This window comes from Condylura cristata, unplaced genomic scaffold (genome assembly GCF_000260355.1).
Source record: "Condylura cristata isolate star-nosed mole 26May11 unplaced genomic scaffold, ConCri1.0 scaffold00034, whole genome shotgun sequence".
Taxonomy (NCBI): Eukaryota; Metazoa; Chordata; class Mammalia; order Eulipotyphla; family Talpidae; genus Condylura; species Condylura cristata.
Window position 1 is genome coordinate 15,403,015 of NW_004567135.1, and position 22,135 is coordinate 15,425,149.

General features: G+C 36.8%; 2 protein-coding genes across 2 annotated transcripts; one reads left to right on the top strand and one right to left on the bottom strand.

Annotated features, from left to right (window-relative positions):
- The first annotated feature begins 2,052 nt into the window (after positions 1 to 2,052).
- Positions 2,053 to 10,829, top strand: CLEC2A (C-type lectin domain family 2, member A). The gene is made up of 5 exons (XM_012732341.1): positions 2,053 to 2,074; positions 5,785 to 5,844; positions 7,972 to 8,108; positions 9,354 to 9,457; positions 10,706 to 10,829. The coding sequence occupies exons 1-5, from the start codon at positions 2,053 to 2,055 to the stop codon at positions 10,827 to 10,829; spliced, it is 447 nt and encodes a 148-aa protein (XP_012587795.1).
- A 3,241-nt stretch (positions 10,830 to 14,070) lies between these two features.
- KLRF2 (killer cell lectin-like receptor subfamily F, member 2) lies at positions 14,071 to 21,836 on the bottom strand. The gene is given in 5 exon segments (XM_004692588.1): positions 14,071 to 14,188; positions 15,190 to 15,308; positions 15,548 to 15,696; positions 19,732 to 19,827; positions 21,767 to 21,836. Coding segments are annotated over 5 exon segments (552 nt in total).
- Between the last annotated feature and the right edge of the window lie 299 nt (positions 21,837 to 22,135).

Below are 22,135 nucleotides of genomic sequence, written 5' to 3' on the forward strand. Positions count from 1 at the left end.
AGAAGAATATGTCCTACAATGAATGGTAGATTTATACCAACCGTGGTTGAATTTAAATGAAGTCATAGCAAGTGTACAATGTGGACTCTTCTCTGTGTGGATGATGCCACCAGAGGATTTATCTACACAAAATGATATAGAAAAGACTATCTTGTCTGGAGGGCCCCGCTGAACAATTAGCCCTATCTGAAAATATTGCCTGTGTGAGAAATATGAGTAAACTCCCTCCCTCTGGGATAGATGCTTCTAGCACAGATAGTTAGAAACCTTCAACTGGCTGTCAGAGGCCCCCATCTGAAAGAGTGACTCTTTTGTCCTTGGAGAAAAAAATCACCAGAGAGACAGTATAGACAAACCAGGCAAGACTCTTAATTTTATAGAAAAGAGGGCTGAACACAGAGTTTAGGTAGTTTATTCATATGTAATAAATGTATTTCAAACTTACTGCACAGATTGAATATGTGTGCATATAAAGTTGTTAGTAAATGATTTGTGTTTAGGTTTTATGCAAAAAGGAGATGTGAAATCATTCCAGTGAAAGGCACACAAAGTACTGTATTTATTTGATTCATTGTATTCCATATGTTTTTCTTGAGGACAGAATATTTTCCTGATATTATCATACTCTTCCCTTATGAATGACTCATATTTTCATTTCCTCCTTAAACAGGTCTGTCTACTTCTATGGGCATTTTTATTCATATTTTTCACTGTGTGAATCTATATTGTCATTCAGACTTTGCATTTGCTAGTTACTACATTGCTCTGTGTCTCTTCTGAGTGGCGTATTAAAGAACTTTCTACATCTGGATCAGTAACTGCATTTATCATGAATAATCCAGAGCGACGTAATGGCAGGCAGAACTGCATATACAGAGCAAGTAAGTTTCGATGGGTGAGTGAGTTGGATGTGTGAGAATGAAGTGAAAGGAAACAGAAAAACAAATGTTAAACAACCTAAAAATGCTGGTATCTTTTTTTTTTTTTAAGATGAACACTGCTAAAATGAGATGGGGGAAAAACACTTTTGTGTTTTTAAGGAAATTTGAGATAAAATGTAAAGTTTTATGTCTGCATACAGGCTTGTATCAGGGGTCAATTTCATGGTGAGTGTATTTTATCCCAATAAGCTTTCTCCAAAGTACTTTACCAAAAAAAAAAAAAAAAAGTTATTTACTATGATTTTGTTACATCCCATAATTGAGGTTGGTTTCCCTGTCTCAATCTACACGACAGGTTATATTAAAATAATAGCAATTTAACTGTGTGGCTAAAAGGAGTGAAGTTTTTAAATGATTGAGTTTGAGTCTGGTTGACCCATTAGGTTTTTACTATCTTCTGCCATTTTCTCCAGCATCATCTTGATATTGTAGGAAAGAGAAATAGGGAAAATCCAGAAGGTGGTTTGACAGCACTGAATGAGACTAAGTTTCTATAGCAATATAAATGTTGACTGGGAATAATTTCAGTGGGAGATTTAGACACCAATAGGCTCAGCACTGGAAGTGGAAAAAACTTGTGTGCTCCAGTACAGACTTTTGATTCTGAAGAAGCTGAAGTTGCCAGAGGAAACTTGGTGAGAGCCCAGAACTACTCAGGGATATCTGGGGGACCCCAAAGCAAGCATCGGAGCACCCGACCCTCTCCCAACACTGTCTTTTGAGTCCCGGACACAGAGCTAAGCAGTTTGCTGAACAAGTGACCAATCATCTAAATAAACTCTTCTTATAGCAGGTAACCCCGGGGTGATATTGTACGCATTTGAGTAATTCAGAAAGTAATGGGGATTTCCACTTCCCTTCTCCCTTCTCTGTAACAGAGAATTATAAAAACTCTAAAAAGTCATGTGGTGATGTGTTGATCTGATAGGATTTGAAACTATTTTGATATATTTGTATATATTATGTGTATTTTTTTTCACTCTTGACTTGGAATGCCTTTCAGAAGATAGTAAATATTTGCAAATTGTGTTTTTAATTAAACTTTGGAACAATTAATTTTAATGTCCCAGAGATTGGACAACGATTTGGCAATAAAGCTACATCTGGGACGATGAAAAGAGAAAGAAAAAAAGGTGTGTCAAAGGGTTTCAAAAAGTATGGAAGGACAAAGCACTGTGAGCTTTGATAAAAATAGTATTTCTGACATCAGTGTCTACATTTGAAAAGGAGGAGGAAAACACAAGACAGTCGTGTGAAAGCGTGGTGAGCGGGGGTCAGCCAGGAAGGTCTGGAACAGAGCTTCTCATTAGACCAGTAGACCATTAGTCCCTTCACTTTAGACCCTGGCTTCGGAACTGTGGCCCAATAAATACCCATGGCTTAAACCACCCCGTGTGTGGTACCTTATAATGGCAGAACCAGCAATGAATTCATGCACTTAGATAAAGGAAAGTCGACTTTTGGAAACTACAAAATGCCAAAGTATAATGAGAAAAAAAAGATAAATATTATAGAAAATAAAATGATAATTAAAATAGGGTAAATATACTAATCCAATAACGAGTAGTTCATTCTTGAGCATCATGCTACAGAAAAGGAAAATGAAAGAGAGTGGGAAAGAAAAATCTGCTAAGTTGTTTTTAAAAGGCTAGAGTTGCTTTGACTTCAAAACAAGTTAAGAGCAAGACAAGAGACAGCTTTCACAGAACTATCTAGGTTTTCAGCATAACCTCTCATTTTTGACTCTTCAATAAATTAACTTAATTCTGGAAAAAAAAGCAAGGTAAAAAAGAAATTATTTTATGAAATAAGAAATTCCAAAGATAATGTTGGCAACACAACAATGTAGGTAAAAGATAAATTTCTAGCAGGCTTATCTTTATTCATTTTTTCCTTTTTATTAATTTAATATTTTTTGTCTTCGCAAAAATTTTATTATTTTTTCCTCACTATCATCCTTTGTATTCTCTTGTCCCTTTCACTCTCCCCTGTCTCTTAACTTCAGAGCCCTCAGAAGATTTATTGATGCCTACTAGCTTTTGAAAGTGTTTTTACATTATTAAATTTTCTACTATGTACCCAGCCAGCACGTGTTTTCATTGTTCTGAATTTTCTGTACACAATTCTCTCAAATTTGCTCCATTTTGTTGAAAGTGGTTGCTGCCTTTCAGCCTTTTTATGACTATATGGTATTTTAGATATTTCACATCTTCTTAATCCAGTTCCTATAGAGACATGGAGGCTGCTTCCATGGCCTTGCTTTTGTAAGCAATGCTATATGAACACTGCTATGAATATTACAGAATATACAAGTTTTTTGTGTTGATGGTTTTTTTTTAAAGTGGCTGTTGTGATGGGATATTGTGAATTCTGAGTCAGTGAATGATGTGCTGAAGGGACTCCATTTCCACACCAACATGCTCTCAGCTGCCAATGTCTAGAACTCCCATGTGATGAATCTGGCTCTTGTACAGGGGCCACTGGTAGCAAGAGACAACACTTTGCAGTAGGGTGACCGATAATCTTAATGAACTCTTGTAACAGGTAACTCGGGGGTGATATTGTATGCATTTGAGTAATTCTGAAAGTAATGGGGATTTCAATTCTGTGCTCTTGCACTTCATATTCACTGGAGCTGCTGCAGATGGCATGCAGCCCTCTTCAGCAGACAGATTTTTTTGCACCTTCCAGCTCCTGTAGCTGTAATTCCACCTTACACTATCAGTCTGTAACTGGATCTCTACTCGTGCTCTCTCTCTCTACCATATACGTTTGAATAAATTTTTTTTTTCTCATTTCCTGCACCAAGACCCTTTTGCTTCCATTTGTGATAACAGGTGACCATAGCCAGACCCAGAAAGATAAGTCTGATAACGTGATAGTTTCCTCATCCTTTGTCCAATAATGATGCATATTACTTGGTTCTGTTCCCAAGACTGAGATTGCTGGCTCATTGGGTATTTCCTTGTCAATTTTTTTTTTAAAGGCAAAATCACATCATTAGGTTAATCTTTGGAATGATGTAATAGCAGAAAATTGATCTGCTCCATAATCAAACTTAAAAAGAAAAGCTACATGATTATTCAGTAAATACATACCAGGCATTTGATGACCTGTGCCTCCAGTTTTGTGAGTATAAATAAATGAAATAAAAAAAAAAAAAAAACCCTTTTTTTTTTTTTTTTGTAAGATTTATTTATGCCTACAGAACTGGGGTATAGGCCAGAGGTGCAGGGCAGTGAAAGGATTCACCAGAGGCAGAGTGGGAAGCAGAACTGGCAGGTCGACGAAGGACACTGCTGAGGGGAGCAGCGGGCGGGTCAGGAGAGGTCTGCCGCGCCATGTGGTCACCTCCTGGGCAGGGATCAAACTCATGTTGAAGTGGCTTTAGCTTCTTAGTGCTGTGCTTTAACCCGCTGCACCACCAAGGAGGGCCCATTTTGCTTGACTGAATTTCAGTTTTTCTTTTCTAAATATAAACTCTTGCTTGCCCACAGAAGGCAAATCTTATACTATTAGTTTCCGCCCACATATTATCTTTCTCATGGGTTATTGCCCTTGCAGCAAGCCTAAAAGTTGTTCTTGCTTTTGTTATTCCTTATAAGAGTATTGCTTGCAGCCATCTTTGTTGACGATGCAAAGAAACTGGAGCTGTGAGCCACCATTTTGAATGCCTCTGCCTTTAGTTCCTCCCAGCTGATGTGTACTGCACCAGTAAGAAAACTACTTTTCTCTTGCTAATCTGACTTTGATTAAGAACCCCAACTGGCCTTCCCTGGTGGCGCAGCGGGTTAAAGCACAGCACTGAGAAGCTGAAGCCACTGGCACATGAGTTCGATTCCCGCCTGTCCCGGAGGTGACCACATGGCGTGGCAGACCTCTCCTGGCACGCCCGCTGCTCCCCTCAGCCGTGTACTTCGTCGATCTGCCTGTTCTGCTCTCCGCTCTGTCTCTGGTGAAGCCTCTCACCGCCCCTGAGCCTCTAGCCTGTACCCCAGTTCTGTATGCACAAATAAAAAAAAAAAGAACCCCAACTGAAAACCAATGATGAGTGGAGGTAGATTTTAGCTCCCCTGCAAGAGCCCAATGGCCACTTTTTGTTTTCATTCACTAGGTCTGCTTTCCAGCTCTGAATGGAAACAGAAGTAGAAAATGACACCTTTTAAGTTTTTCTTTTTCATCCTTTAAGTCCTTATGTGATATTTCAAAGTCTGTGTATGTGGGTGGGTCTTTTCAAGCATAGAGATCTGCTAATAATGTACCAGACAAGATTATCTCAATCATTAATAGAATTATTAGTCTTTGGTTCTAATCACCTAATATTTCCAGGAGAACCAAATCCCCTCCCCTTTCTAATTCATTCTGCTCACAAATAACTGCTCTTATCTTGACACTCTTCTGCTCTAGCACATTAAACTTTAAAGAATAAAGAAACCAATTTATAGTTAAGTTCTTTTGTTATAAAACTTTATAAACATTTTCTCACTTTATTGTTGTTGGTTTATATGTCTGATTTGTCTGATCATAGCCCTTTTGGTGACGAATAGTTTCTGATTACAATCCCTCATTCATACTATTTTCACCTTTTATAAAAGCTTTGCTTCCCCCCCTCCTTCCACCAAGTCTAAGCGACTCCTCAAGCCCTCCGCCAGCTGAGCAGCTGTGTGGTGATTGGCACTGGCCTTCTCTGCACTTGTGAGGCTGTTGTGTACTTTAGTACTTGAAGGTGTAGGTATATTAATGAATGTTTCTAAATTGATTATTATAGGAGAAGAGTAAAATAGTGAATATACAAGTAGGGTTTCTCTAGAAATTTTGCAATAAACACTTACTTATTTTGCAGTTCAAGAGCTGAGAGCCAACAAGATAATGCTCATTCCGCTCATTCTGACTTTGTCTGTAGGTGAGTAGTTTAACTTCAATTTCTATGGTTCTTTATGACCGGTAGGCTGAAATATTTATATCCTAAGATTGAGCTTGGTCCCCTCCACTCTGGAGTAATGTAAAGACTTGTGGGTACATCCTAGGGTTCTATTGATTCAGCCAGTTTGTTTCTTCTGCTCCCTAAAACACTCCAAGTCTCAGAATATGTCCTTAATCTTTGAGTAAGACAATTATGAATCCTCAAATAACCACCAGATACAACAGGAATACATTTTAAAATTTAGAGTTCTTTGTGTGAGTTAAAGAGCTTAATATTAAATATACAATATTTTGGCCCTCCCTGGTGGCGCAGCGGGTTAAAGCACAGCACAAAGAAGTTAAAGCCACTTCTGCATGAGTTCAATTCCCGCTTGCCTGGGAGGTGACCACATGGCGTGGCAGACCTCTCCTGATCCGCCCGCTGCTCCCCTCAGCAGTGTACTTCATCGATCTGCCTGTTCTGCTCCCCACTCTGTCTCTGGTGAAGCCTCTCGCCGCCCCTGAGCTTCTGGCCTGTACCCCAGTTCTATATGCACAAATTAATAAATCTTTAAAAAAATACAGTATTTTATTACTCAAAGTTAATTCTCACAAGACCATGAAACTTTTTTTTTTATCCTTTGTTGACTTTTTTTTTTTTTATTAAAAAGTTTATTTTTACATCATTTTGCACATTTTTTTTAATCTCAATTGTAATCCCCACGGGTTTCCCATCACCAAATCACCCCTGTGCCACCACCATAGTCCCGTGCATTTCCCTCCCTTCCCCCCCCCCTGTTTTTGATCCCATTCCCCACTCCACCCCCACAGAATGTCTCTGGTCTATGGTTGTTCATTATTTTTGTTATTTTCTCGCCTGGTCCATTATACTCCTGCTATGAGTGAAACCATCCGGTATTTTTCTTTCTCTTTCTGGCTTATCTCACTAAGCATGATCTTTTCCAGCTCCATCCAAGTTGCTGCAAAAGACATGTGTTTCTCTTTTTTGGTTGCTGAGTAATATTCCATTGTATATATGTACCACATCTTTCTAATCCAGTCATCTACTTTTGGGCATTTGGGCTGCTTCCATGTTTTTCCAATTGTAAATAAAGCAGCAATAAACATGGGGGTACGAGTATCTTTTTCAATCAGTGTTTTTGTGTCTTTTGGGTAGATACCTAGGAGTGGGATTGCTGGGTCATAGGGAAGCTCCATGTTTAGCAGTTTGAGGAACCTCCAAACAGTTTTCCATAGTGGTTGTACTAGTTTGCATTCCCACCAGCAATGCAGGAGAGTTCCTTTTTCTCCACATCCTCGCCAACATTTGTTGTTGCTAGTTGTTTGAAGATGTGCCATTCTCACTGGGGTGAGGTGGTATCTCATTGTGGTTTTAATTTGCATCTCCCTTATTACGAGTGATGTTGAACATTTTTTCATATGCCTGTTGGCCATCTGCATTTCCTCTTTGGAGAAGTAAGACCATGAAACTTTTATAAATAGGAATTTAACTTACAAAGTAGAGTGAATGAGCTGCTTTTCCAAATAATAAATTCCTGACATTTTAACCACACAGCCATGTTTTAATGTGTTCTTGCCCCTGGCATGTCTGTTTATCAGTGTCTTGGTAAAGAATTGGCTGCTTTTAATAACTTAAGTCATTCTGCCTCTCCATTTTCCACCATTCACCACAATATCAGTATATTTGACCCTTAAGTCCTGAATTATATCCCTCTCTCTGTGTCCCTTCCTTGATTGCTAAATGTTACGCGTATTTTTGGTAGGATGCCATATAGACTAAGCAAGCCTAGAGGCTTCATTCTCAAAACAGGAGTCTATAACCTGCTCTATAGCAAAACTATCTTCCCACACATAGAGGCATCTAATATATCACCATTACATGAGTCTTGATAATTTTAAGGTTTCGCATTACAAAAAATAAGGATTAAAATGGATTCATCAGAATGAGTAGAAATACTTTTAAACTTATTTTTATTTTACTTTTTAAAATTTTATTATATACATTGTACATGGTTCTTCTTTTTTATTTTATGCATGCTTTCTCTTTCAGTAATTTGTTCTCTTTCAATATGTTGGAGACAATCTCCAGAATGTCCAAAAACTATAGTGTGTTCAAAGGAATGGATTGGAGTAGAAGAGAAGTGTTTCTACTTTTCTAAAGATACCAGAAACTGGACATCCAGTAAAAGTTTTTGCAGCTCACATGGATCGGAACTTGCTCATCTTGACACGAAAGAGGAGTTGGTAAGAAGGGGGGAGTGAGTTCTCAGTAATTTCCAAACTCACATTTTTGCAAATAGATAATAAAAACAATAGCCATGTGTCAGCAGTATCAGCACTGCAGCTATAAAAATGAATGTAATCTTCAACCAGTGTATATGAAGTAGATATCTAAATGTCCCTTTTTGAAGATGAGACAGGTGTGACCCTGAGGATGCTCTATGAGGCAGCCTTTGCCACAGTGATAAATTGTCTAGGAATTGAACTCTGGCAGTTAATTCCTAGATGATGTTCTAGGATGATGATGTTCTGTTCTTCGTCACAAGACATATTGTCAATACAGTTAAATGTCTGTTTAAAGTTCTGAGACTATAAAATCTATTATTTGTAATACCTGCCATGAAAAACCCAAAAGTTGAAACGAAAAATAGGACTCTTGGAATTCAGTGTTGAAGATATAAAGGAAATAGATACAATTTGAAGAGGGTGAGGCTTTGAATGGAAGGGACAGGGGCAGAGAAATGAACATGGACTCTGGGGGCATAAGGTAAGCAAGAGGTTTGTCTGTAAAAAAAAAATTGACAACTGGGTTTGTGGTTAAGTTGCTAGGAGATGAGAGATTGAACTCATCCATATATATCTTATAATAAATGATGTTCATCCACAAGTTAGAGTTCTAACTATATGAGCAAACACACAAAGCAATGACATGGTTCTTCTCTTAAGCTGGTTTGTGAATTTGCAAGGGGATTTGTATACAAACTAGACATAAGCACTAATTTTCTGTTACCCTTCTAGAACATGCTGTGTCAATTCTTATTGAAACTGGTCAGCTTCTGATTTTGTCACTGAGTCAGATACCACATCACATCAGTTTATCATCTGTCATTCACCCTGTGACTTAAAACATATGAATGTTTTATGCATTAGCACCTGAAGGAAAGCAAGTCAAATATCTTTTCCCTGCCAATTTCTATCTGAGAGACAGAAGTTACCTTTAATGATAATTAGAGAGTATAGCTCAGTGTTCAATGACTTGGTGAAAATTATTAGACTGCTTAGACAGGTGGGAGAAATAAAAGAGAGTACACACATCTTTCTGATGAAGTTAATCTACATTACTGTTGGTGCTGTTAGATGCAACAGAACCATTAGAGAAGGCAAGTTAGAGTGTAAATCATAAAAGAGGGGATGCTTGGAGTGTAAAATCTGTTCAGCATTGTGCTCTAAAACATTACATGGTGAATGATGCCCTGATTTTTGTGGAAGGAATTTTTGAAGAAGTTTGCGGGACCTGTTAGGTATTGGATTGGACTGAGCAGAAAACACAGAGAGTACTGGAAATGGACAGATGGCATCACATTCAATGACTTGTGAGTTTCAAACCTGATTAAAAATGTTTATGCTGGTGTCTTCTAGAAATTTAAAACCTCTTGAGTTGCACTATTACAAAGACATATTCCTATTTCTAATTTTTTAGCCCCTACCCCATAAAATGTGTCCTTTAACATTTAAAAACTGCTCTGAAATAATCCATCTTCCTTTTGCCTTGTTAAGTGGCACACAGTCACATTTTCCAAAATTTTTTATTTTTATTTTTTTAAGATTTATTTATGCATATAGAACTGGGGTACAGGCCAGAGGGGCAGGGGAGGTGAGAGGATTCACCAGAGACAGACTGGGGAGCAGAACAGGCCGACTGAAGAAGTACACTGCTGAGAGGAGCAGCCGGCAGGTCAGGAGAGGTCTGCCACGCCATGTGGGTCACCTACCGGGTTGGGGATTGGACTTGCACTGAAGCGGCTGCAGCTAGCTTGCAGTGCTGTATTCTTACCTGTTGTGCCACCAGGTAGGGCCCCTAATTTTATTTTTATTTCTCACTCTTGTTAATAAATCCTCTTTTGCTAATTCAAAGGAGGAAATGGACAGATGGCATCACATTCAGTGACTTGTGAGTTTCAAACTTAATTGAATATGTTTATGCTGGTGTCTTCCAGAAATTTAAAACCTCTTGAGTTGCATTATTACAAAGAAATATTCCTATTTCTAATTTTTTAATTCTGCAGATTCCAAGTCAAAATACCTTTATCTAAGTACTTAAATTTATATCAAGTTTCTTTTTTCTTTAAAAGTTAGAGATCAGTAATTGTCTTTAACTCTCAAAATGTCCATAATAAGCAATACTGTTTACTTATGTATCTCTTGAATGAATGTTGCTTCCTCACTTATATTTTATATTGTTCCTCACTATTTTACCCGAAAGCAAGGACTGTACAATTTTTTTTTTAACCTGTGGGTTCCTGCTTAATATTTCATTAAGTGCTCAATTTTAAAACATGGGGACTAATTAAACAAATAATGAAATACAGTTGATAGGACAAATTATAACTACACAATGAAGGAAAATTTTTGTCATTGACAGAGTAAATTTATAAAAATATCATGATTAGTCTCCTTGGGTTTTATATTAGCATGCTTCAAAGTACCAAATGCCTTACTTAAAAAATTTGACTGAAGATAACCCAGAAATATTGTGATGCTTATTGTGTTTCTATTATTGATTTGATTTTTATTGTAGCTGTCAAGTAGTTTCCAAATTGAGTCTAATTGTTTCTTTTCAGGTTTGAAATTAATGGAAGTGGATTCTTTACTTTTCTGAATACTGATGGAGTCCAAAGCTCTAGGGGACTTGTTGATATCAAGTGGGTTTGCAGCAAACCTAGATTTTTAACAGTGCAAAAATAAACCTCAGGAAAATGATAATCACACTCTAGAAAATGAAATGATGAGATAGGTAAATGTTGCTTTTCATTTTCTATGCTATGGAATACAATTTTGTAATAATTTTTACATGTTTGAAAGTTTTACAAGTCTTAGAAAACCAATAATTGTTGAATGAATGAATGATTCCAGCAGCACTGTGCCCATTCAAAATGTAATTGTTCATTATGAACACAAGTTAGAAAACTTCTACTAATAGAATCAACCAAAGTAGTGATAAACAACCGGAGAAACTATGTCTGCATGGGGATTAAAATAAGCAGATATGAAGAAATCTATGTGGGTAGACTAGCCAAGACTCAACAGCTTACCAGGTAGAGAAATGTATGCATTCACCATCTAAATAAACAATACTGTTTTGGGTGTAGAGAAATGTTACAAGAGAATCACTCATGGACATACATTTACTTCAGTAATATCTTAAAAACTAGGAAAAATTCACCAGGAAGGACCCCAACTCTATAAAAAAAATCTCTAATGAATGATCAGAATTATATATTAAAATTACAAACTTTTGATTATAGAATATAAACTGGAATAGTATCATCAAAAGTGACCAAACAAAAGATAATTGAAAAAACTTAATTTCCTAAGTAAGAAGAATGAACTAAAATGAGTTTAGTACACATCTCTGGGTATGTCATAAAACTCAAATTCTAGGAGATACCCAAAAGTTTTATCAAAGGTCTCTTTATTACATTAATTTGAGTTGAACTTCCCACATAGATAACCATAATCCACGTGTGTGCAGGAGAACATGTAGGCACTGAGAAAATGCTAAGAAAAACAAAGTAAAGGCAAACACATAGAAACATACAAACAAATCCTTCCTTCCCCAATATTGGTAACTGACTTTCTTTCCTGTAGATAAACCTTTCTGATAGAGAAAACAAAGAGATGGTTGTGAGCCCCACTCATTAAGTACTTACCTGGCACTAACATAAGTGCAAGCAACTTACTTGGCTGATGTCCATGACACTATAGTTAGGAAACTATTTTGCAAAGCTGAAGCCTGTCTCATAAAAGAACAAGGTATGTTCATTGTTCTCCTCTTCCTTGGTATCTCCTCCCTCCTAGGTTTTCACATATTTGGTGGCTTGTTTTATGGGTCAATAGATCCTGATCAGCATGACTGGGATGGGTTCTAACAGCCATTTAGCAGCTCTGCTCTACTGTAGCAACGTGGATCCAGAAATGGCTACCAGAATAATCTTAGGCTGGAAAAAACTTTCCAATGCTCCCTGAGACAATATGTCATGCTCCTGAACCCTAAAATGAAGATGGAACCCACGAAGAAACATGACAATGGAAACTCCACACCTCTCTCTCCCTGAGCCGCACCGCCCACCGCCCACCATGTCCTGTCCTTTAACCCACGTCTTCTGATGGGCTGAGAGGCAGATTTGAACTGAGCCACTCATCTTGATTTTACTCAGCTAATCAAAACAAAAGCTTTCCTCTGCTGTAAAAGCCCATGGGGAGGATCCACCTCAGCTCCAATTACATCGGCATGTGATCAGTGTTGTACAGATAACACCTGAATATCACAGAGTCACCAAGAAATTTGAAATATATACATTTTGGATGCCATTGTGTGTTACAGTGTGATGTACTATTTTATTTCATTTTTATTTATGTATACAAGAATTGGGGTGTGGGTCAGAGGTATGGGTGGGGAGGGAGTGAAAGGATTCACCAGAAGCAGAGTGAGGCAGAGCTACTAAAATACACTGTTGAGGGGAGCAACAGGTGAGTCGGGAGAGGTCTGCTGTGCCATGTGGGTCAGCTCCCTGGCCAGAGATGAACTCAGACCACAGTGTCTGGCAATAGCTTCATAATGCTGAGACTTTAACCTTTGTGCCACCAGGGAGGGCTCTGGTATATTAATTTTGACTGAATGTTCAAGTTTTACTTGATTCATGTTTTATTTTTCTGATTGGTTCATGATCGTAATTAATTGTATTAAATGCTTAGCAGTGTAGATTGAGAGGTCCCCATTCTTGACTATGGCTAGGAAAGAATTCAAGGCTATGTTCAGGCAAAGTAAAAAGATAGTTTATTTAGCCACAGTAAACTCAGGGAGTGGGGGCTGGTATCCCCAGAGGGTCCACGAAAGGACAGCTGCACCGAATGGCAAGGGATTTGGGGCTTATGTGGGGTGTAAGGTTGCTCCTTACATTGCATTCTAAGAAAACGCTTTATGGGTCCTTGTTCTACCATCCCATTGGGAGGGGAGTTCTTGGTTCTCCCCACTATCTACCACTCAGCCACCATACCTGGTGTTGCTCTATCAGCCTTGCAAGTTGGGGAGAGTGTCTGCTTTCTCCCCTGCTATAGTGTAGGCACTTTCCAGGTGTTACCTTATCCTCACTTGAAAAATTTCCTAGATACTTTTGATTCTTCAGCTGTCTACCTTAGGCGTGAGTCCTTGTCCTAACTACCTAACAGAATGATTCATGTCCCTCCCCTCCTCTTTTTAAATTCATAGATACGATGTTAAATATTCCTGATGACTTAAATGTAACTTCTTTGAGTTAAATAATTACCTAATTTACACAATGACCACAGTGATAAATTTATGAATTTAAGTTGAAACATAAATGGTTTGAATGAGCAAAAATGACAAATTTGTCTTTGTAAGGAATTTTAGTTAGAAATCTAAAGGAGTAAGATAGCTCCCAATATAATTATGTCTAATAAATTTGACTAAAAGGGAGGTAATTGTGAAATCACATTAAGAACAATATTGTATATTACTTCAGATAAGCATTTCATGCTTACAACATCTGAAGATTTTATTACCAATTAAAGTTTGACTTCTTTGGGATAAAAATTGAAAATAACAATTTAATATAGGGAAAGTCCCCACCATAAAAAATAGCAAGGTTATATCTATGTGCTTGGTGTATTACTTCATCAAATGCTTGAAAGAAGGTAGAACCCAAGGAATAAGACACACACAGACAGAATAAATAAAGCAGGTTTAAAAGAAGTTGAACTTAATTATTGTTTAGACATTGAAAGAAGTAAGAATTGAATATTATAAAAATAAGTTATATTTTTCCATATTGAATTATTATTAATGGACATAATATTTGAAAATTTAAATTTGCATTAAAAAGAAATAAATTTGCATACTAATAAAAATAAGCACAGTTAACACCCATGCATATTTATTGATATAAATAAACATTTGCCTTTGTGTTTAGACAGCATCTCTCTGGCAAATGGCACTAAATTTGGTGTTACAGTCTTCAGAATATATCTGCTTTCCTGTTATGACGGCACAGCTCATGTTATCCATTGGTCCAATTACAAGCAAACTAGAAGATAAACAGCAGACGTTAGAACATTTATCTTTAAATAAGGGTTGAGCTTCTTAAGGTTTCTTCCAGCTAGAATTCTTTAGGTAATTTTTCAGCAGTAAAGAATTGCAGAGGTCTTAGAATGGACTTTTGTTTTGTTATCAATAACTCTTTTTTTTTATTCTGATATAGAAAACACCTATAAAAATCAAAATGAATAAAGCAAATATAGAGCATAACGAGTCATCAAGGTATCTACCTCCATGGGAAAAAAGTGGTCATTGGTGCATTCTAGAATACCATTTATCAATTATTTATTTGCAGAGCTTGCTCTCCTTTGATAGGTAACCACTATTTTAATTTGATGGGATCACTTCCTAGCTTTTCTGAAGTTTTCCACCTGTGGATGGCATAACTTCATATGGACTATATTCATATGTACTCTTTTTGCACATGACATTTTTCTTTGATGTCACATTCTGTGAGGTGAGTCCATATTGTGGTATTAGTGTCTCCTATCTTTATGCTATATATATCCAGTGTGGATATTCTCATTGTTGTATAATTCCACTGGTTGATATACTACAATGTGGTTATTCTCATCGTTGTGTAGTATTCCACTGTGTGGATACACTAAAATATATTGCTTTTGTTGCAACTGGTGTTTGGGGGGAGGCTGTGATGAGTTTTACACAAATCTCCTGATGTCCATCCAGCAATCTCTCTAGGTTACAGATATGGGCAGAAGTTACCAGTCTCCTAAAGATAAAATGCCAAATAGCTTTCTAAGTAACTAAATCACATAGTTATTTGCCAATATTAGTGAATGTTAGGGGGGAAAGAAGGAATAAAAAGGGAGAAAGGACAGGAAAAAAAAGAAAAATATTCAAAAGAGTACATGAAAATTTTTAAAAGAAAACAGGAAGATGAAAAGACTAATAAGCAAGGAAGCTTTATTTGAAAATCTCTTTCTGTAACTAAAGCAGCACCACATTATTTCACCGTAAATGACTACTTACTTAGTTTGCTCCACAAAAGGATGTTTATCTATCCACATCCATTGGTTGCCTTGAGATGGAATAAAATATAGTCCTATCCAACCCGGTTGTCCAAGTTTTAAATTCATCTATATGAACTCCTATAGAGAAAATACTGGCTTTATTCATTTGTTTATTCAAACAATTTTGATACACTGATACAGTGCAGCAGGTATTGATGAAATGGTCATTATTCCACAATGGTATTTATTTTCTATAAGCAATAGTAATTGCTATTACTGATGAATATTCATGAGTCATTAGCCAAAACATCACATGTCTTAGAATTGCACCTGGCAATTCTTCCTTGGACACTGAGACTGTCGTTGGGATTCCTCACCAGCTCCATAGAACTCTGAATCACCAGCAAATGAGCCTGTAACTTCATACAATCATGTTGACTCTCGTTCCAAGTTTTAGAAGAAGTTAGAAACCTGTAGCATTTCCCTTGGTTCAACTGCCAGTCACATGGGCATGTAGATTTATTTTCTGAAGAAAGATTTAAAGCAAAAAAAAAAAAATTGTACTCTAGAGCCTATAGAAAAAGTGTGACTTGTATCATATGTAATTGACTGAAGGTTAGTTTTTTTTTTTTTTGCCAGCTCAGCATTTCTGACTTAAAAGATGCCCATTTAATTTTGCGTTAGTGAAAGGAGATCATCCCAGGAAGACCTGACTTAATCCAGGACAAGACCTTGAAAAAGACAGTGGGCTTTGTCTGAAGAAAGAAACAACTGTACTGTCTTTGAGGAACTCAGAAGGCTTTATACATCTTTCCTGAGATGTATAAAGTAACAAATGACAAGGAAGTGCAGGGCCCTTTGGGAGTTTAGTTTCGGCGAGAAAGCAGTGACCTCAGACCTGCAACCACAAGTAACAGAATTGTACTTACCACTAGAGTTTGTGGGGCAAACCTCAGCTCCAGAAAGACATGATCTTGTCAATATCTAGATGGTATCTTGAGACACCCCAACAGAAGACCTAATTAACCAACCCAGTATCCTCTGACATAGGAAATTATTATTTTATGTATGTATTGATTTTACATGATAATTATTGTTTTAGACTGATCGGTGGAGGTAGTCATTACAGAGCAGAGAAAGCTAACACAGGAGCTATGATGATAATGTGACTTTGTTGAGCAAAAAGAGTCCCTAACTGTAAGGATTATGTACTAAATTATTTAAATATTAAGTGGCATGCTAATTGCTTTAATATAATCTGGTTTGGGTGACTGATGATGTAGCTATCAATGAAATGATATTGATTATATACAGATATACTGATTATTGACGCTTTTTGATACTGTTTTAAAAGCTACATGAAAATTTATTTTTTTTTAAGTTTTATTTATTTATGTATTAGAGCTGGGCCAGAGGTGCAGGGGCAGTGAGAGGCTTCACCAGAGACAGAGTGGGGAGCAGAACAGGCAGATCGACGAAGAACACTGCTGAGGAGAACAGCCCAGAGGTGCAGGGGCAGTGAGAGGCTTCACCAGAGACAGAGTGGGGAGCAGAACAGGCAGATCGACGAAGAACACTGCTGAGGAGAACAGCGGGCAGGTCAGGAGAGGTCTGCTGTGCCATGTGGGTCACCTTTGGGCTGGGATTAAACTCTCACTGAAGCAGCTGAGCTAGATTGCAGTGCCCTACCTGAAGATTTATTCTATAATTCTACCTGTAGTTAACACTTTCATAATAAGTACCCAAGATAATAAATAAAACCCTACAAAGTAGGATATCCTTTTTTAATATTTACTTATTTTCATTCAAGAACTGGAGTACAAGCCAGGGTGGGGACTGAGAGGTTTCACCAGAGTCAGAGTGGGGAGCAGAACAGATGGATGTACTGAAATTTACTGCTGAGGGGAGCAGGAAGAGAGAAAGGTGAGGTCCGCCATTCCATGTGGGTCACCTCCCTGACTGGGGATTGAACTCGTGCTGCAGTATCTACATATAGCTTCGTAGTGCTGCTCTTTAATACTTGCACCACCAGGGATGGCCCAAAGTAGGATTCTTAACATCTCTCGCCCACAATTAGCAGATGAGAAAATGAGCGCCTCAGAGTGTATATACCAAATAGCTGAAATTCCAACCCAGTTAGGCTCTCTAGCCTGTGTGCTAACCATAGCATCATAATCATACTGCCTCTGTGCTAGTGTGTGTGTGTGTGAGAGAGAGAGAGAGAGAGAGCTAGAGAGTGAGAGAAATTTTTAAGAAATTGGTTCATGTGGTTATAAAGGCTCAGAAGCAGACCCAAGGAACAATTAATGATGCAGTTTGAGGCTGAATTTTCTGTTTTGGGGGAGCGCAGCACTTCTCACCTTTAACTAACTGATGAGACCCATACACTCTAGAGAAGGCAACCTTCTTTACAACCTATTTCTAAATACTACTCTCTTCTAAAAAGTCCTTTCACTGTAACATGTGAATTCATGTTCAACTGAATAATCTGGCTGATGTGATACCTCAGTCATGCCACCATGTAACATTTGCTGTGCCTGTTGGTTTAGTCTAACCTAAATAGCCTGTGATTTAATTATTATGTCCCCATTTGAAAGTTTAAAAATCTGAGGTTTAATTACCCAAATTTATGTGAACAGTGACTGAAATTTCTTGATCTTAACACAAAGCAGCACATTACATACACAATAGAACATTACCTGCTAGATGGTTGGCACTTATATTCTGAGGGAAATCCGCTTTTTTATCTGTGCTCAGCACAAAGAAAAAATTAATAAAATATAAAGTGAGATTAAATTTTAAAAATTTAGTCTAAAGATGAATAACAGTCCAAATACTAATACAAAATAAAGGTTTACAAACACAAATTCAGTCTCCAAGCCTCTCTTTTCTAGTGTATTTCTACTCTTTTCCTTCCCCACACTTAATCATTTTACTCTATTTATACTCCTTTAATACTAATCCCAAGTCTAAATATGATATTATTCTGTTTTATTCTGGATATTACTCTGTTTTATTCACTGAACCTTTAAATTAATGTTCTTCTTGTTTCAGATTTTAAATATCTCCTTTTTTACCATATGAAGTTCTTTCAATTTCTTGGTTGCATTTTTACATATTGTTTTCCTGCAGAATGAATTCCCTGCTTCCCAAGAATGCAGACAAGCTGATAAACCAAACTGTCTTTTCATTACTTTCTTGAAGCTGATTTACTTTCTCAAAATCAGCACCCTCCCCCGCCTTGTTCTGTTTCAAAAGAATATCTGAGAAAATTATGTTGCTTCATTACTCTCGTTTTAAACTTGTTAAAATCAAGTTACATACTACAGAGGCATGTTTTTATTTGCATTTAAAGATCTGATTCCAATTTCTCTCTCCTTTTTTTTTTTTTTTTGATAGGACTAATTCTTTACCCAGGATATCCTAAAATCTGATGAGGATTTATCTCTTAGAATAAAAAATATCCTTGGGAAAAATATTTTCCCTTCTAATATTTCATCAATATGTCAAATTTTATTGATATCTTCTCAATAGCATCGTGCTCTAAAAGAATATATTGCAACAGTTAAATCATACATTTTACATAGGAGAAAACTGAATAACAAAAGAATTGGTCTAGTTGTTTGAAATAGAGCAGCTATAGAATATTCATATGAAATGCCTCTGGGGGGGGTGGGGGAGGCATAGAGAAGGGTATAAAATTCTAACATGGTTTCCAGAGGTGGTTTTTTTCAAATCTAGCACATTTCATACATTTAAATCATTTTCTCTCCAAGTGATCCAAAAGAGTACATCACTCTTCTGTAAAAATATATCACATGGGCTCTCTCTGGTGGTGCAGCTGGTTAAAGCACCTCATTATGAAGCTCTCTGAAGACACTGCAGCACCAGCTCCATCCCAGGCCAGGGAGCTGAAGCACTTGGCCCTGCAGACCTCTCCTGACACTGCTGCAGGCTGCTCCCTGTCACCCACCACACCTCTAGCCTGTACCCCAGTTCTGAAAGCATAAATCTTTAAAAAAAACAAAACTGATTATCCCTTTAAAAAAAGTACATCACGGCCCTCCCTTGCGGCGCAGCACTGAGAAGCTAAAGCCACTTCCGCATGAGTTCGAGTTCCGCCTGCCCCGGAGGTGACCACATGGCGTGGCAGACCTCTCCTGACCCGCCCGCTGTTCCCCTCAGCAGTGTACTTCGTGGATCTGCCTGTCCTGCTCCCCACTCTGTCTCTGGTGAAACCTCTCGCCACCCCTGAGCCTCTGGCCTGTACCCCAGTTCTGTATGTACAAATAAATCTTAAAAAAAAAAAATACATCACAAATTTTATAACATGGTATGATAATCTAAACTTTTACTAGGTCTTACTAAGTCCATAAGAAAAGATGCAAAATAAATTATTTTTAGTGTTTACTAAATGTTCTTACATTTAAAATAATTTTATCCTATGACTTATATGGTTCATCAGTTTGACAGATTTTGGACTGCCCTGTGGAGCTGATCTTAGCATGAAAAGAATTAAAGGTCAACATTTATCTTCTGCAGTTAAAAAATCCATACTCACTCCAAAAGCTGAAGCCAGATGTGCTCATGAAAATCAGAATGCCAATACATGCAAATATCACCATAAGATAGTAATATTGTAAATACCATGAGAAATCTGAAATATTGAGATTTTTGAGGTAAATTAGAACACTGTGTTTATGAAATGTTCATTTAATAAACAATTTTCTTTTTATTATAGAAATAATCCACGTTCATTTTTGATATGACATTAGGATTTATGGTTAATTGAAAAAAATTTTAAATTTCCAGACCCAAAACAAAGACATGTCACTGCTGTTTAAAATGGTGAATTATTTTGCTGTTTTGCTTTGTTATTTGGTGATACTTCTGATGAGTTGAAAAAAAAATTAGTTTCTCTATATAATAATACATCTAATTTACATAGAATATACATGTTTATCTTATGCGATTATACATTAATATGTAAAAGTATAAATATTTTTTGTCCAAAAGTCACAGCTAAGAAAAACATATACCATACATAAAGGTGAAAATACGTGGATATTCCCAGTATGGTATATAACAGAACTTCATTTCTTCCTAACAGTGAGTCATTCAAATGAATAATACAAATAACAGTGTGATAAACCCATTGCCTTTCTAGATTAGCAAGATTAATCATATCTGTCAAGTTGAATAAGAAATCAGGTTTCCCTAACAACAGCAAAAATGCTTAGAAAAATATTATGACAAGCAAAAACATGCTTAAATAATGTCATTTCTGATTAGTTACAGGCCTACTTTATGTTCCTACCCTTCCTTCACTCATAATTTAATGGATATTATCTTGCATTTTATATACCTATGCTCAGACTTTAGATATCATTACTCGCTTGTCTATTACAAAGTGGTTTTTAAAATAAACAAAAATAAATTTGTTTAATGAATATATTTAAAAATAAATATATTCATAAGAATATAAAAAGAGAGATTTACTTTATCATTAAAAAAAAACAACAACAAAAAACCCTGAGATTTAAGAGGACAAAGGATTTTTGCCCAAGACCATAAATTTAGCTCAGAGTTTAGGTTCCATCCAGTTCAGTCATTTTGACTTCAGTGGCCTGAGTTTTTCCTACACGGAAGTAAGTTATTTGTGACAAGTAAACATTAATTTCCTGATATTGAAACCACAAAGTTGCACTTGCACCTTCAGAAGATGAGAAAGTTGCTATGTTTTTGAAAAATACTATCTTAAATTAGCTAGATGGAAGCTGAGAGAGTCATGAGATGCTGAGCAGTTGTGAATTTGTGGTCGATGGCATTCCAGAAACAATTTAACTGTTTGAACAGAAATGTTTAAACATCGTTTTAGACAGAATGAATTTAGGCACCAGCTTGTGGTTTATTGGACTTGTCAATAGAAACTGACACAGATCTGGAAAAAACAAAGCACAAAGCACCTAGGTGCAGGTACAGTGGCCTTGTGTAGCAAAAATTAGTGCTTTCTTTCCTTTTTCCCTCTTTTCTGTCCAGTGGACTATTCTGCCAATACCACAGACTATTGCCAAGATTAAAAATTACTATACCTATATATATATATAAATATATATATGTATATATATATGCACATATGTATAATCATATTTATATGCTTTTTAAACTGTAAATCACAAGACTGGCTCCTACCATCAGTACTCAATCTGTCCAAGTATAATAAGCATCTAGATTTGATATTCTACTCAAATAATTGCTTCCATGAAACTTATATTTTTTAGGAAGAAAAATTTCTGTAAAAAATATGCTTTTCAAAGTTTTGCTTGAAAGTTGTATTCGTGTCCTTATGCTACAACATTGAGGGGGATTATATATCATCTTAGTAGAATTTCTCTGACCCATCGTGGTAAAAATGCTGCCTCTTTATTGTGGCTGTTTCTGAATCTAAACAACCTATCTTAGGTAATGTATGATCTCTTCTTAAAATCTGAGAACATAGTTAATTTTAACAACTTGTAAGTATTTAAAGATAATTATCTTTGAAAGAGAATAATGCAACTTTAATCTGAGTCCTGAAGAAGGAAAAATATACCTACCTTTAGATTTCTGTTTGAGTTTGAAACGATTCTTGCAATTCAGAATCATGTAGCCATCTTCAGTCTCCATTTCCACAAATGTTCTGTGACATTGCCTAAAAAATAGTAAAAAGCCAAAAAAGACTAGTCTCAGCCTTGGACAGGTCTCTGGAACCCAAAGGAAGTCCCCAAATAGTAAAAATTTACTTAGGTACAGATGTCTAAAACCACACAGGATGTGTTGGTGAATGAAAATGGATAGATACCTTCATCTCTGGCTAAAATGTTGCATGTTGCAAGGTAACAGTAGCCTCTCTATTCTGCTCAGCAAGCATGTATTGTGCTCGTTTATGGACCAGTCAGTTCCACTGGGGACACTGGGGATAGACA

Excerpts from the sequence above, each read along its gene's own strand:
- CLEC2A (XM_012732341.1), top strand. The coding sequence starts at position 2,053 with ATGAAAAGAGAAAGAAAAAAAG. Across the intron at positions 2,075-5,784 it reads GAAAAGAGAAAGAAAAAAAG|TTCAAGAGCTGAGAGCCAAC; the intron begins GTGTGTCAAAGG and ends CTTATTTTGCAG. Across the intron at positions 9,458-10,705 it reads GGCATCACATTCAATGACTT|GTTTGAAATTAATGGAAGTG; the intron begins GTGAGTTTCAAA and ends GTTTCTTTTCAG.